Below are 16,632 nucleotides of genomic sequence, written 5' to 3' on the forward strand. Positions count from 1 at the left end.
TGAGGCTTGTGAGTACATGGTGTGTCAGAGCTGGAATCTCCCTAAGGTGGCATGGTGGCCCTGCTGAGGGGCCTCCTGATCCCATCTGAAGAAAGCATTGTAGCAGATCTGTTACTTTTTGTTCAACTGGTTTTCAGAGGACAAGGGCTTAACGAACCGGTGTTCTTCTGCTTCATGTCTTCCTCCCCAACTCATCTTTTTCCTTTTTATCAGAAACATCTGGTTTTGCCTTGGCAATTTTACAAGATAAACTTGCTGCTCTTTGCACAGCCTCGGCCCTCCCAGGAGGAGTCTGTGAGGGCATTATTATTAATGAGGTCATTGATAGCATTTGCCCGGCTTTCCTGGGATGGGCACACCTGTGCCCCAGGTTGGGGCACTCGACTGGCCACCGGATGTTGTGGGTCTTGCCAGGAACTAGCTTGCGGTTTGGGGAAGCTTCTCCAAGCTTTGGTTTCCTTGTGAAAGATTTGTGGTAAAACATTGGCAAAGGAATAATGCAAAAAATATGAAATTCTTTCAAACCTAAGTTGCCAGCTGTGTCAGCACAGAGTCACTGGAAGGCTGTGTGTGGCTGGATTTAAACTATGAATCTCCCCTCTGGATTGTCCTCTTGTGACCTCTTGGATTTCTTTTGGTGCTTTGACCATGTGTAGTAGGTAGACTAGGGTCAAGTCAGTGCCATCTGCCTTTTTTTCTTAACTACATTAAAAAACAAAAGTAAAAATATGATACTGAACACATGGGGCAAATGCCACCCAGACACGCTAAGAGATCCTTCGTGTCAGTCCCACTTTCAGGCACTTACTCTATCATCTCCCCCACCCTCCCCACCACTCAGTGTGATCATATCATGATTTCTGACAGCATAGATCTGTTTCATACTTAATGAGTGGACTCACTTTCACGTCTGCTTCTTTCACCCAGCATTACATTGTGAGCTTCATCTACATTGTTGTGGGTGGCTGTAGGTATATATTCTTAAATCAAGTGGTATTTCCTGTCCCACCCTGGTCTGACTGTGTTTGATTTAAAGCAGACAAGACTAAGTCATACTTCCAGAGAACACAGTCCTTTTTAAATTTCTTTTGAGGAGGCCAGGTTGGAGCATTGGCCTAATAATATAGATGATTTGGTTGTATCTTCTGGGCAAGAACAGTGTTAAGAAGGCTGGGGTCTGGAAGCTAAAAGATTGTTCCACTGCCACCTGGAAAGAGTGTTCTAAATATTAACAGAAACATCCAAAAACTGAAGAAAGGAACCGGACTGTGCCTCAGGTGTCCCTGAATCCTTTGCCCTGATGCTTCTAAGCTTGTAGAGCCACTTTCTTATCCTATTTGATCACTTGAATTTACCCTTCTGCCAGGAGGGTGTGTCCTATAGAAATGACTGATGAGCATTTGCTCGTTCGTGTAGTATTTATTTTCTGCCTGCTTACTAAAAGGATTTGGCGATTTGGGTCAGCTTTCAGTAAAAGGATTTCTAGAACAAGAGTCATCAAACAGGCAGGGATGATTTCCAAAAAACTTAATTGGAGCTAAGGACAGAGCTCTGAGCTTCCTGACAGTCAAGACAAAATGGATCATTGTCCTTAAATCGGTATTTTCATCTCATTGGGTTAGCAGGAAGCACAGTGTATCTGGGCAGACAAACTTTCTCCTGACACTCAACCCTACAGGGAAATGACCAGCCCAGGAAGAGTTAGTGAATAGGATGAAGTCCTTAGAGTAGGGTGGTCTTCATAGTCCTTCCTTCCTGTGATTAGAAATAATGAGATCACATTTGGCCAGCTTCTTGCTTCTCAGGGACTCTTGTTAACTAGGTAGAAAAAGTCTGTATAGTTATTTTTAGATCCTAGAAGCATCTAAACAATTTAGTATTTTTTTTATCTGTTGTCCCATTTGAAATATCTCAGATTCTACATTGTACTAGTTGATTATGAATAACCAGATGCAAATTATAAAGAGCTCTGAAAAATGATAGAGTTAAATCATAAAGCAATTAGTGAGGAACTATGAAATGTAGTGATTCGAATAGCTTCCTGGCACCTGGAAATCATATATACATATATATGAGAAAAAAATATATTTATGTCTATACACACATTTATGTGTGTGTGTGTGTTATATATAACTGAGGGGTGCTTTACCACTGAGCCACATCCCTAGTCCTTTTTATTTTTTTATTTTGAGACAGGGTCTCATTGAGTTGCTGAGGCTGGCCTAGAACTTGCAATCCTCTTTCCTCAGCCTCCTGAGTTACTGGGATTTTAGGAATGCACCACCACCAAGCCTGACTAGAATTTGTAATCATTTTAGATCTTGGGCTTGCTCACCCCTTCTGAGACTTTTCACATTGTGGTCTCCAGGTCAACATTTATTCCCTGAGATGACTTAGCTCAAGAGATCTCTCTTCTGGTGGGGATGTGGCTCAAGCGGTAGCGCGCTCACCTGGCATGCGCGTGGCTCTGGGTTCGATCCTCAGCACCACATACAAACAAAGATGTTGTGTCCGCCAAAAACTAAAAGAAAATAATATTAAAAAAATTCTCTCTCTCTCTCTCTCTCTCTCTCTTTAAAAAAAAAAGAGATCTCTCTTCTGAATACTGTTGTCACACCTGTGACACTCCAGGGGATGTCCTGAAACATGTTTGCCTTTCTAATCTACCAGGATGCATCCCTCTGTGCATTCTAGAGGCCTTTATTGGTCTATATTTTAAACCAGGTTCTTCATTATCTTATAAAATCCTATAGATCAGGATCTTGATTTCTTAAAATTTTTATTGTGATAATATATATAAAACAAAGTTTACCATTTTAACCATTTCTAGGTGTACAATTAATTCAAGGGCATTAAGGACATTTACACTGTTGCACAGCCATCACCACTATCCATATCCAAAAGTAATTTCTCTTAAAATTATGGTTCTATTCCCCAGAGTATTTTATACATAATTGGTGTTCAATAGCTGTTATAACATAGGAGGCTGAGGTGGCATCAGTGGTTAGGAATTCAGGTCTGAATGATAATAAATTCCTCAGATTTGGACATTGAGATTCATGGTTTCTTCTTTCCTTTTAACCCTCTTAAGGTACCCAAGATTGAATTCCTAGCCTGTTAGATAAACTGTCAAAGTTGGACTATTGCTCTTTTCTAGACATTATTTGATCGGGCCCGTTTCTCACTGAGACCAGATAGGGTGACTCCAGGATCCAGGCATTGGTCACCAGCCGTTCAGTTGGATTTGGCCTATGAAATGAGATGGACCCTTCTGGACCAGCCAGGTTGTCATTCATCTGGGTGGTCCAGTTTCTAGTCTTAACTCCAGATTTGCTGAAGGCTGCTCCTGATGGGCCTCTGAGAAGCCCTTTCTAATTCTTGCCTCCAGGCCTCTAATTCTCACCTCCAGTGCCCTTGGGTCGCTGCCATTTCTGGTCAGGGCTGTGCCTGACTCAGCCTGTCCACTGTACATTTTGAGGTGGAATCTCTGTTAGACTTTTTGTTTTCTCCATTCTTTATATTGTTTCCACGTCACATGTTGCCTTCCTTTTAGTGCTGGTCCAGGGGTAAATTTGGACATTTAAAGGGATGGGTGTTAATGGCATCCTAATTTGGTTTCTTGTTTTATAAAGAGTATGGGGTTGATTTCTTATTAAGGCTACCCCTGCCCCTACCCCCAGCTCTGTAGAGGAAGAGCTGGTGTGTTATGGGAAAAACGAAACTGACCAAAATTGCCCAATGAGGAAGTTCTAATCTCCTCAACATTGCCGAATAGGTATCAACTAAAACTGCTAACTCTTTCTCTCAAATACACACCCTTGCCTCTTGGGCAAGCAGGCAACTTTCCCAGACCCTATCCTGGCTTTGCCCTGGCCTGCCTTTGGTTCCCTAGCCTGGAAGGCTTCTTCCTTTCTTCCAGATAAAGAGAAGCAGTCCTGATAGGCCACACGCCCATCACAGGCATAGAAGGAAGCATTTGGGGAAATAGGCTCTGCCTTGTTCCCTGAATGTGACTAAGTTGGGTTGAGAAACATCCTTGGCCTTCCAAGGATGCCACTTGAAGAGAAATCTAGAAGAAAGAGAAGAGGTGGAAAGAAAGCAGGGCAACATAGAACTTCATGTTTGGCATTGCCATTATAGTCACCATTGTGTTAGGGCTCCTCATTCTATTTTATAGCAAGGAAACAGGGGCTCAGGGGAAGTGTGGCTTTTCCAATGTCTCACACCTGTAATGGTGTTACAGCTAGGATTTGCACACTGGTTTTTCTGTTGCCAAAGTCCTTGCTTTACCACCACCAGCTACAAAATGAGGCTTGGCCAGAATGATTTGATAGTTTCCAACAACTTAATCTTTTCCCAGCAAGTGCAGGGTTTGTCTTTCCAACTCCCAGCACCCTGGATCAACACAGGATTATTTCAGAGGCACACACTTGGCCCAGTCAGTGTCTTAACTACTGGCTTTTAGAGACCCCAGGCAGAAAAGTGGTAAAAATGATTTTTATAAATAGTGTTGATGAAACAGTGTTGGCCAGTCATTATCACATCATTGGCATGGTAGAAACCTGCCCAGGACATGGGAGGATGTTTGAGCCACCAACCCTAGAAGTATCCATTTAGTTAGTCTGGAATGGATGTTTGGAACTTTTAATGCTTTTAACAAGTTCCTTGTTTGATTTCTGATGAGCAGTCAAGTTTGGGAACTCATCACAAGTGGCAGAATGGAGAATAAAAGTTATCAGAAAGCAGATTTATCTCTGATTGAGGAAAAGCTTTCTGATTCTGACCAACAATGGAACTTAAAGAAGTGTGAGCCTCTATGCTTGGAAGCATTCAAACATGGGCCAGATAGATGTCTATTGGTGTGAGACAGGACGTCCACAAACTCAGATGCTGTGTTCACTAGGATTTTGAACTATTTAACCCAAGGGCCTTCCTTTCTAAGAGTGGATACTGTTTAGCTGTTGACCCGTTGCCGGTGTACATATGGCAACTCCTACGTGGCTTTCTCCCCTGGCTTTGGGCCTTCTCTGGCTCACTCCGGGAGAAAGATGGCAGGATTCTGAAAACTGCATTCACTTCTCTCCCAACCCAGGAAAACCATTCCTTGTGTGGAGGCTGTGTCTTGTTTCTGACTTCTGCTTCTTTGGCCACTGTTCACCCCACACAGCAGTGCCCCCTGTGTGGGCTCCACTGCTGTGTTTTGGAAGCTATGACATTAGGTAACTAATCATCTCTTCCTTGTGGCCCTAATAAACTGGGTGGACACATCATCATGCTCAGGTGCCATCTACTCCTGAGTTCCAAGAGCTCCAAAGTGAAAGAGAGGACGTTTGAGTCAAGATGTAGGACTTTCATCTTATATCTGTTCCACATCCTTTCTCTTAATCTTCTCATATGATGGAGAAGAAACCAAGGTCCTGGAGTCATCCAAGAAATCAAAGGGCAGTGGGTAGGACAGGCAAACATGGTGGTCCTGGGGCTTGGAGGTGGATATGCAGACCTGAACCCCAGCTCTTCCTCTCACCATCCAAATGCCCTTAAAAACAGGATTATAGAAGTTCTACAAAAAGACAATGGAGATCAATCAAGTCAGTAGAGTGTTAGGTTGGCTGCTGACAAGTAAGAAATGTTTGATAAATGTTTAGCTACTGCTAACAAACATCCTTGTCATCATGATTTTCATCTGTCTTTGGACACGGAAAGATGATTCTAATCTATTAGGCAAAGGATGATATGTCTTGAGTAAGGGGTAACTGCTTAACTTGATCTTTGGGTGTTAAGGATGAGAAGTATCTGACTGGATTTCCCAAAAGTCTTGTAGCAGTTTCAACATCAAAGGTAAACTAAGAACGGCTGCTGTGAATTTGCCGTTTTGTGGACATGACCTTGCACTTTAGGAAGTGGTATTAGGACCTCTTAAGGCAGTACAGGATCAGCTATTCCCCATGGATTCTCCTACCCCCTCTGGACAACACAGAGCCATCTGTGGAGGAGGTGGGTAAGGGGCCTCAGTGAAACTTCTGGGCTTTCCTCTCCTTGCGAAAATAGTAAGATGGAATCTCTAGCTTTGTCATGTGTCATTCTTATGAAAATGTCCCTAGACATATCTGCTGTCCCTGACCTGCCAGATTAGCCCTGTAGGCCATACGCTGTGCTATTTGCTCTTGATCTCTGTTTTTTGGGAATCACTAGAATAGAAAGTGGTTTTAGTACCAGGAATTTAACCCAGGGGTGCTTAGGTGCTTAATCAATCACTGAGCCACATATCTAGCCCTTTAATTTTTTTTTTTTGAGACAGGGTTTCACTAAGTTGGTTGCTTAGGGCCTTGCTAAGTTGCTGAGACTGACTTTGAACTTATGATCCTCCTGCCTCAGCCTCGAGAGCTGCTGGGATTACAGGCATGTGCCACTGCATCCAGCCAAAAGATTGCCTTTTAATGGGTGTGGCCAGCCTGAGTTCACTACAGTGCTATTAGTTAGGCCTGTGTAGACCTGCTGTAGTCTAGTAGGAGAAGGGCAGTCATCTAGCAGAGTAGATAAGAGCATAGGCCAGCTAGACTGCTCCATATAGTCCCTGCTCCATCCTGGCCCCTTTTATCTATGTGACTTAGGGCACATTGCTTTCACCTCTCTGTGGAATGGAGGTAATAACAGTACCCACCTCCAAGGGTTCTTGTGAGGGTTAATGAGTTAATGGGTGCCAAGCTTTGACAACAAGAACTCACTCGCTGGCACTATGGGGGAGGGCTTGCTGTTATTACTGTTGTCTATGAGGGCAGCTCAACACTGTCCCTGGATATGGCCTGGTACTGGCCTCTGGTCTGGGTTGCCCTAAACTTTGTGCATTTGTGCACCCTAGTGGTTAGGAAGCAGGAGGTCAGTGACCTGGCCTGGGCCTGGGAGGTGGGGTGCCAAGCTGGGAGGCTGAAGCAGTGGACATGAGGCAAGTGAGGAGCTAGGACCCTGAAATGGAACAGAATGGACAGTTGGGTTTTCTCTGATTTAACCAATGGACTTATTAAATAGTCTGAGACAGTTTTTTTAATCTATATGGCAACGGGGGAATTCTGGGAAATTCTCATTGTGCAATTCTAAACCCAACTGATAAGACTGATCTTTTTGTAGGCTGGGGGAAGGAGTGGAGAAGCGGCTGAGGGCCGACTTAGTGGGAAGAAATTGCCTTGTCACCATTGTCTGCTCCTATTTCGTCCTTCTCCAGCCCATTTGAGGATTGTGTGTGTCCATTCCTTGGGTTTGGAACACTGGCACTGTGGAAGGGGGTGAGGGTGGGTGATGCATCACGGGCTCTCCTTTATCCTGCTCACGGCTGCTTTCAACATTTTACCCCAGACTCTGGTCTTTCCACTTTTAGAATCTTGGAAGATTGATAAGAAGTCATTACTGGTCAGGATCTTTGAAGTGATCTGACGGCCCATCTCATTCTACAGGGCCAGAAACAGTCCCAAAGAGAAGGGACAGTCCAACCCCGGTAGGACGTTAGAATAGGGCTTGGAAGGGAGAAGATGTAAGGGGACTCTCTCTCTTTCTCTTTTGTCACAAAGAAGGACACTGGGTTTTCCATGAAAGGATTAAATACCTTGTACTGTTCCTCTGGAAATCCTAGGTTGCAAGTTCAGTTGAAAAAAAAAAAAATATCAAGCAGGGCCAACAAAAAATGATGGAGAATATAAAAAGCTATAATAATATTAATGACCATATTTGGCTGAGAAAGTTAATTTTACTCCTTCATTAAAGTTGGGCCAGGGCAAAGGACAGATAATCATTTACATGTTTCTCATGGCGGGTAACATTGGTAGTGGACATCAGCCAACCTTTTCCCTTGGAAATCTGTGAGTTTCAGAGCTGGTGAAGGATGTGGTATCCCTTCTAGTCCCTCAGTTGGCTGATGAGAACAGGAGGACCATGTACTCATACCTTCAGGTCACAGCTGGGTCCTGGCTATATGGAAACTCATGCATCTCCTTGGATGGGTCTCTGTCAGCCCTCTTCCTACAAAACTGGGAATATCCATGGCCAAGGCAGAGAACTTCCAAGAAGGAAACTGTCTGAGAGGGATACTCTCAAACTGTCTGAGAGGAGGCCTCTCCTTCTGGTGTTCAGTCTGGAAAAGTTTGTATACATTTATTGTGGAAAACAAGATCAGTGAAATAATTAGGGAGGGTTGTTTCCACCTCCGAGTATAAGAGAGGTGTGATTTATACAGAGCCCCTATTATGTGTCAGGCACTCTACTACTCCAGAGATATGAGCCTGAACAAAGAAACATCAGTCTTTTAGCCTTATGGTCTAGCCGCTAATATAGATGCCCCCCGGCTCACTATGGTTCCACCAATAATTTTTGGACTTTATGATAATGGGAAAGTGATACATGTTCACTTTGAATTTTGAATCTTGATCTTGGCCCAGGATAATGGTAGTAGTATGATAGTCTTTCTTCATGCTGGGCAGTGCCAGTTAGCCATGGCTCCCAGTTAGCCATGTGCTTGCAAGGGTGAATGACTGATATTCTACAATGTAGAGTGGCTAAGCTATAATGTTCAGTAGATTAGGGCTTAAATACATTTTCAACTTAAGACATTTTTCAGTATAGGATGCGTTTCTCAGGATGTAACCTCACCCTAAGTCCAGGAGCAGCTGTAGACAATCATTTCCAAATTGTGGATGATGTTGGGGAAAGCTAGAGTCTTTAAAGTTTCAGGGAGTCCCAACTATTATATTCAGGAAGAGAAGAAGAGGAGTCTGTGGAGAGAGGCCTGAAGGGTTGATGGGAGATGTCAGGGTCTGTGTGCATGGACCCCGGGGCAGGGAAAGGGCAGGCTGGGAACTGAACTAGGGATAGAGGCTGCTCAAGGGTACGGAGACATACCATAAGATCAGGAGCTGGGCAGAGGCCAGGTCACCTAGAAACTTGGAAGGTTTTCTGGTTTGGTTCCAATGGGAAGCCGTGGATAGATTTTTAAGCAAGAGAACAGCAGAGTCTGGCTTGGGGGTTGAAAAACAGATGGAAGATATATGAGATTGTGTGAGCCCAGGTAAGAGGCGCTTGGCCTAAGGTGAAGGACAATGGGATTGACATGACTGGCCGTGTGAGGTATGTGGGGAATAGAGGAGGGTCAGTAATGAATTTTAGTTGTCAGGTATTTTAATTCAACCTGTCTGAAAAGAACTAACTTCTCTCTTCCCCAGTTGTCCTTTCCCCAGGTCTTAAATATTCTCTAGAAATAAAATTAAATCTATTTTCATTATTTTAATTTTTCAGTTTAAAAAAGATAATCTTGGTAATTTGATTCCCATTAGTAGTCTTTAATAATCATGTTTTATGAATGACCGATTTTATTCTTTTGAAGGGATGTGTTATATTCTATTAGATGAACCTAATATTATATTTATATATGTAACTATATATATTTAATATATTTATGTATGTATTTAATCCCTAGGTCTTTATTCCTGTTTTCTCTTTCAGGTTGAGCAGTATCTCTACCACATGCGTCTCTCCGATGAAACCCTTTTGGAGATTTCTAAGCGGTTCCGCAAGGAGATGGAAAAAGGGCTTGGAGCCACCACCCACCCCACTGCTTCAGTGAAAATGCTGCCAACTTTTGTGAGGTCCACCCCAGATGGGACAGGTACTGCAGCTGGGGGGTGGTAGCCCTGAGCAGTTTGGTTGTCATTACTTAGGGACCCAAAGGTTCTTTGGTTTTAAGCTTCAGAAGCCAATCTTAATGAAATGGAAGGCTGGGGAATGGGCTAGGCAGGAAAGCTGGGAAAGCTGGCAGTCTGGGCAGGCGAGGTTGAAACACCTCTTTGTCAATGCTACCTGGACTCTCTGACAGCCGTTTGTTTTCCATCATGTGCTGAGAAAGTCTTCTTGGCTGTTTGGGATTTTACAGTCCCACACAGATTGCTCACAGTGGTGGTGATGAGCCACAACAAGCATACTGTGATGGTCACAGCCATGGGCTCTGGCAGCTGCTCTCTGGCCCACCTGTGTGCACATAGCCAGCACATTCTTTAGGCATGCTAGAGAGACAGTGTAGTTCAGATCGTCCTAGATTCTTTCATTTTCTTTTCTTTCTTTCTTTTTTTTTTTAGTTTGGGGTGTCACAGTGTTGCTGGTTCAAATTCCTAGGATCTAGTGATCCTCCTGCCTTTGTCTCCCAAGTAGCTGGAACTGTGGGCACATGACACCTTGCCTGTTTTTTTTTTTTTCTTTCTTTGTCCTGAGGATTGAACTCATGGGCACTGAGCTATATCCCCAGCCTTTTTACTTTTTTAGTTTTTAAACAGGGTCTTTCTAAGGTGCTGATGGTGACCTTGAACTCTTGATCCTCCTGCCCCAGCCTCCCAAGTCACTGGAATTACAGGCTTGTGCCACCATGTCTGGCTCATCCTAGATTATTTTTTGAGCTTTATGAAAAAAATACTAGAAGTCTGAATAAACTTGGGGAAAATGTGAAGAACCACAGTGTGCATGAGGTATCAAAGGTTCTGAAGTTTTATTGCAATAAGAATCTGTTATGCTTTCTTTAATTCCCTAATTGGATACAGAATCCCTGTTTCATGGCGTGCCACCCAGCAAGAGATTTTATCATATGGGTGGAGGTTGAAACTAGAAAGGTGGATAAGGACTAGATCTCAGAAGGCCTTGCATGCAAGCCTCAAACGTCCAGTCTTTCCTCGTAGGCACTGGGGAGTCAATAGAAGGACTGTGAGCAGAACTGTCTTGGTGATGTTATATCATCAACAGTAATTGTGGAACAGAGCGGGAGTGGAGGGGTCCAGATGGGAGATACAGAAATGGCCCTGGCATGTTGTGTTGGGCAGAGAAGATTCAAAGGGAATGTCAGGAGGTTGAGCACAGCTGCCTGGATGGCAGCATCCTTAGAGAAGAGGTTATAATGAGTTGTAAGAGCTTCCATACTACTTGTTTTATTCAGTCCTCACGATAGCATCCCATGTCAGAAACGAAGCATCTGTGAGGCCCATGAGTGTGGGGGGCCAGGGGAAGCTCCTCACATCTAGAGGACAGGGGAAAGAGCCCAAGGAGCAGTTGCCAGGGCAGTGGGAAAACCAGGAAGCCCAAGTCCAAGAACTGGAAGGGAGGAGAGGACTCCAAGATGTCAGCTGGTCTCTGGTGAGGTACTGCAGGGGAGTCACAGAGCTGGGGGATACGGGCTGCAGGGAGGCATGGGTTACAGCTTATTCATGTACCACATGCCTGTTTGCATCATATTTGTGTCCTTAAGGCTCACCATCCTGAGAGTCTTTAGGGACCTTGTTTGTCTAACAAGACTTTACAGTTCCTAAAATAAGTCTATGTTTGCTGAAGCCTCGGGATCCAGTCTGGACCCAGCGCTGATGTGTGACCTTGTTCAGGGTTGTTCTGAGTGTGTGTGTCTCAGCCCTTCAAAGAGTCCCTGGAGGTGGCAGACCTCAGGAGTTCTCCCTCCAGTGCCCTCTAGATTGGCACATTTAATGAACCTATCTCTCTTGGATTGGAAACCACACCCATTTCTATTATTCCTATTTGACATTCTGATAAATTTACTGGCTCTTGAAGGACGGTTTTATTTACCCAGCAGTAGTATCAAATAAGTACCCTAAATATTGTCCAGATATATATTATGGGATTAGGACTTTCCTAAGCGCCTACATGTGTGAACTCATTTGCATTTCACAAAACCTTAAAAGGTGCAAATTTTATCAGCCTATCTTAGATGAAGAATTGAGATTGGATGGTCAAATAACTTGCCAAAGATCACACAGCTAATGAGAGGCTCAGCCAGGAATCAAACCCAAATGTGCTAAAGTTGAGGTATCAAGACAACATTTGATGTATTGTGTCTTTGTGCACATGGGCCTGGCCTGTGCACTTGGAACTGCAGCACGTAGCTAGTGCCAAACTAAAATTTTTTGAAATGAGGTTGGGGCTGGTGGTTTAGCCATTTGTTGGGAAGAACAGATTATGGGGCAAGCCATGTATATGATATCTCACATCTCAGCAATTCCATTTCCAACCATATACTCTGAATAAACTCTCATATGATTCATTCCTGTATGAATCCAAGGAGACATGTCCAATAATGTTCATAGCAGTATTGCTTATAAGGACAGCATATTGGAAACAGTTTGTGGTATATTCATGTGATAGGATACTGTTCAGCATAGGAATGAGCACGTGTGAATATGGAGACATTGAAAAATAATAAAAGAGCCCAGCGTGTGGCAAACACCTGTAATTCCAGCAACACTGGAGACTGAAGCAGGAAGGTGGCAAGTTTGAGGCCAGGCAGGGCAACTTAGCAAGACCCTGTCTCAAAACAAAAAATAAAAGGACTGGGGATGTAGCTCCATGGTAGAAAGCCCCTGGGTTGTAGTACCTTACAAAAAATTTTAAAAGTAATGAGTGAGTGAAAAATTGTGGAAATATATGTATCTCCTATGTGCAAAGTTAATGTTGAATGTAAATTTAAAAAGAATCCCTCAAAGCAATGCTATACATGGCTTGTGGATCCATACCTATACACATCCTGAAGTTAATAGGATATAAACTGGAACATGTGCACCATGTAACCAACTGGGTTTTTTTCTGGAGAAGAAAATGGAACTGGGGAGGGGGAGGTGAAGGAATGAAATAATTTAGAGTGGTCAATATCAAGGCTTTCAAGTTTATGTTTTGTCATTTGGGGAGTGAGTGATGGAATGTGGCAGTGAAGGTTGAGGATTCCTAAATTGACAGAGACTACTAAAAATAAAGATTTCTCTCTTTTTTTTTTGGTATCACAATAAAATGCTGAGAGGAAAGACCAAGGGCACACTTGTGGGCAGACAGTGTGGTCATGCGCAGCCTTGGGGGCTGCACTTCTGCACCTGCTTCCTGGCCAAGGTCTGGCCTCCTGTTGTTGGCGACTGGTGATAAGGTGTTTCTCCCATAGAAGGCTCGAGACCTTTGCTCCAGTGGTGTCTATTCAATACCACCTTTATCAGAGCCTTTGGTTCTCAGCCCATTGGTTTCCAGCATTACTTTTCTAATCCATGGAATTAAACCTTGAATCTAAACCTCTCATCTAGAATGACCTAATCCTTAAATCACTAGCTTTCTGACTTTTCTGGACCATATCCTCACAGCAGGAAACACAAATGCATAAATGTTTATCCAAAATAACACAAGATTCAGGGACCAATGTTTACTCTCAAGTGTGATGCAGTTAGATCTATTACTTTACTTTTTTTTTTTTTTTTTTTAAGTTGCTAGCCAGAATCTACTAGGTGTTTTTCAATTAGAAGTTCAAAAGCGTCTGCCTTAAATGATCCCTGGCCCAGTCTTGTTCTAGACTGGCAGTAAGTCCAGGTAGAAAATCTGGGAGAGACCGTAGGAAGTTTCAGGGCATCCACTTTTGATGGGTACCTCCATTACACTGAAGGAAAATGAACCTCCAAGTCATGTTTTATGGGTTCTCTGTGAGAAGGCAGGGCATGTCAGCAGACCCCAAACCCTGCTGTGGTGGAGATGTTCAAAGACTATTATCAAGTACCTTTGCTTCATCAACTGAGTGGACTATGTGAGTTAAGATGTATAGTTAACACAGATAACTATATTATGATGGATATAAACAAGTCCAAGAATATCTTACTCAGGTGATTGAATTCAATGTCAGCCAGGTTATATGCAATTATTATGTGTTAATTAAACATTAAAAATGTTAAGGAGATAGAAATCTTAACTACCCTGATTTGGTCATTACACATTGTATCAAATTATAACATGGTACCCCATGAGTTTCTACACTTAAATTAATAATTAAAAAAATAAAATAATTTTAAAAAGTTCTTGTTTCCCCCCCAGTTTTAAAAAGTTCAAAGTATTCCATAGTGAGCATTAATATTTACTAGATTTGCCTTATTATACCTCTTTTTCCTTCCATCTATCAGTCCATCTTATTTAAGCATTGCAAAATAAATTGCCAAAATCTGTTCAGTTCAACTCTAAAAATTGAGCATGTCTATAGAGTTCAATATTCTTTTGGGGTAAGATCTACATGCAATGAAATGACAAATCTTGAATGTATCATTTGATGAATTGACAAAAATACGTACACCTGTTTAATACAATCCTTATCAATACACCACAGAAAGTTCCCTCATGCCACTTTCCAGTCAGTTCCTGTCCTTGACAACCCAGAGGCCAGCATATTTTAATATTTTCCACGCATATTAGCTTTGCCTGTTTCAGAACTTCACATAAGTAGATTCATACAGTATTTGTTTTTTATTCAAGTCTTTTATGCATCATAATCTGAAATTTATTCATGTTGTTTCTGTCAGTAGTTTGTTCCTTTTGGTTGTTGATTCCATGATCTGATTGGAGTCATGTATGACATGAATATCGGTGGATGCTTAGGAAGTTTCCAGTTTTGGGGTATTAAGAGTAAAGCTAACATGAACATTCTTGCACAAGCTCTTTCGTGGGCACAAGTTTCATTTTTCTTGGGTAAAACAACTGGGAATGGAATTACTGGGTCATAGTTTGGTGTGGTATATGCTTCAATTTTTAAAACTGCCAGACCTTTCCCCTAAATTGTTGAACAGTATTATACTTCCACTTACAAAGTGGAAAGAGTTCTGCATGCCTCATATCCTCACCAATATTTTTTTGTCTGTGTCCCTTGACTTTTGCAGTGAAGAATTAGGTAAAGGAAGCATTGTTTGTGTCTGTCAGGGATGACACCATCCTGAACTCTCTGCAGGCAGCCCTAATCTATGCCATCACTGAGCAGAGGATTGCAACACCAGTCCTACTCACAGTACTGTCAGGGTCCTGCCACACACACATTAAAAGGGTCGGTTTTTCAGAGAAGAATTCCATATTAAGAGGAAATGCAGGAATAATTGGCACTATTTAATGAGCGTACGTAATGTCTATACTAAACTGTCTGCATAAATTTATTTTACTTTTCATAAAAACCTTACAAAAGAGAAATTCCCACTTTAAAAATAAGGCAAGTGAGTCTAAAAGAGGATTGATGATTGCCACGGTCACCTGTGACCAGTTAGTGACAGAGTTAGAATTTGGAGTGAGGTAGGTACCCCCTGGCCAGAAGATTTGTAGTTTCTGTTGGCTCATGTTGCTGAACAAAAGTTCAGGTTCAGGTTCTGGGACAAATCAGATTATCTTTTAAAATAAATCATCAATGGATTGACTTTGTAATCTTAAAGTACAGACACACACCTGTAAGTGCAGCAACTTGGTAGGCTGAGGCAGAAGAATTGTATATTTGAGGCCAGCCTCAGCAACTTGATGAGACCCTGTCTAAAAAAAAAAAAAAAAAAGACTGGGAATATAGCTTAGTAGTAAAATGCCCCTGGGTTCAATCCCCAAACAAAACAAATAAAAACAAAAATTAAGTACAATCCATTGAAAAGCTATAAACTTTCCAGTCACATTCTAATTTTGAAATACAGTATCTTTGTTCTGTGTTTCTTGCCTCTTTGTCTTGGCTAGTGTGTTAAGATATAACTGCCTTATCAGGTAGATCGAGGGCAAGTCAGTTTCAAATTGATCCATCAACATTTCTGCCCTCCCCTGAACTGTGATTTACGTTCACAGGTGAGTGTATCTCCACCTTACACAGGCTTAACTCCCTAGAGAGTAGGTAATGGTGGTATTGGTGGTGGTAATGATGATAAAAATTGTAGATGTATTAAAATGCCAGAAATTGTGCTAAGCATGCATGAATTCTATTTTCTTTTTTTGGTACCATGGATTGAACTCAGGGATACTCGACCACTGAGCCACATCCCCAGCCCCTTTTGGTATTTTACTAGATAAGGTCTCACTGAGTATCACCTTCCTTTTACTTTGAACCCTGGATCCTCCTGCCTTAGCTTCCCTAGCCGCTGGGATTTACAGGCGTGTGCCACTGTGCCTGGCAGCACGCGTGAATTCTTGGTAGGTCCTCTGAACTTCATTCTGTAGAAAAAGAAACTAGATTTAGAAAGAGCAGCCAACTTGCCCAAAGTCATAAAACAAGCAGGTGGCAGGGTTGGGATTTTAGTTCAGCCAGCTGGATGCCAGTGCCTGGGTCCTTAAGCACAACTCTAGTGGCACATTTTATGTGTATGTGTTGCCCATGTGGCTAGCACAATGCATTTTTCTTCTTTTGGAAAGTCAGGTCTAGCTGATCAGTTTGATTAAGAAAGACCTCTGTGAGACTTGGCCTTCTGTGAGGCAGTGGTGTGCCAAGTTGCCTTGTGCCCTGCCTTTGAAGAGTGGAAACTGTCTTTGGGGAGATAAAGCTTACCCAGATGAGACAATTAGAGAGTGATACTAGGCCATATAATGCAAAGCACATGATATGATAAAGGGAGACTGGGCTGGTGATCGGTTGCATGGAAGCCAGTGAAACCCTGAAAGAAGCCCTTATCTTGGTTGCTGCACATTATATCAACAGCCATGCAGTAAAGGCCTAAATCAACAGCTAGCACACAAGCAAGTTAATAAATGGATTTATGTAGTACCGATAATATAAATCAAAGATTGCCCCGATAGCCTCCCTATAGTAGATGGCATTTACTTGCGTCACACATTGTGCCTTGACTGTGTTGAATT

General features: G+C 42.5%; 1 protein-coding gene across 4 annotated transcripts in view; it reads left to right on the top strand.

Annotated features, from left to right (window-relative positions):
• Window positions 1-16,632, top strand: part of Hk2 (hexokinase 2) — a 59,794-nt gene that overhangs the window by 10,344 nt on the left and 32,818 nt on the right. For all 4 annotated transcript variants that reach the window (XM_071601766.1, XM_071601765.1, XM_071601767.1 and 1 more), the window contains one exon: window positions 9,487-9,649. In XM_071601766.1, the coding sequence (XP_071457867.1) occupies window positions 9,487-9,649 (163 nt within the window). The remainder of the gene's footprint in view (window positions 1-9,486; window positions 9,650-16,632) is intronic.

The sequence above is a fragment of the Marmota flaviventris genome, chromosome 14 (genome assembly GCF_047511675.1).
Source record: "Marmota flaviventris isolate mMarFla1 chromosome 14, mMarFla1.hap1, whole genome shotgun sequence".
Lineage (NCBI taxonomy): Eukaryota > Metazoa > Chordata > Mammalia > Rodentia > Sciuridae > Marmota > Marmota flaviventris.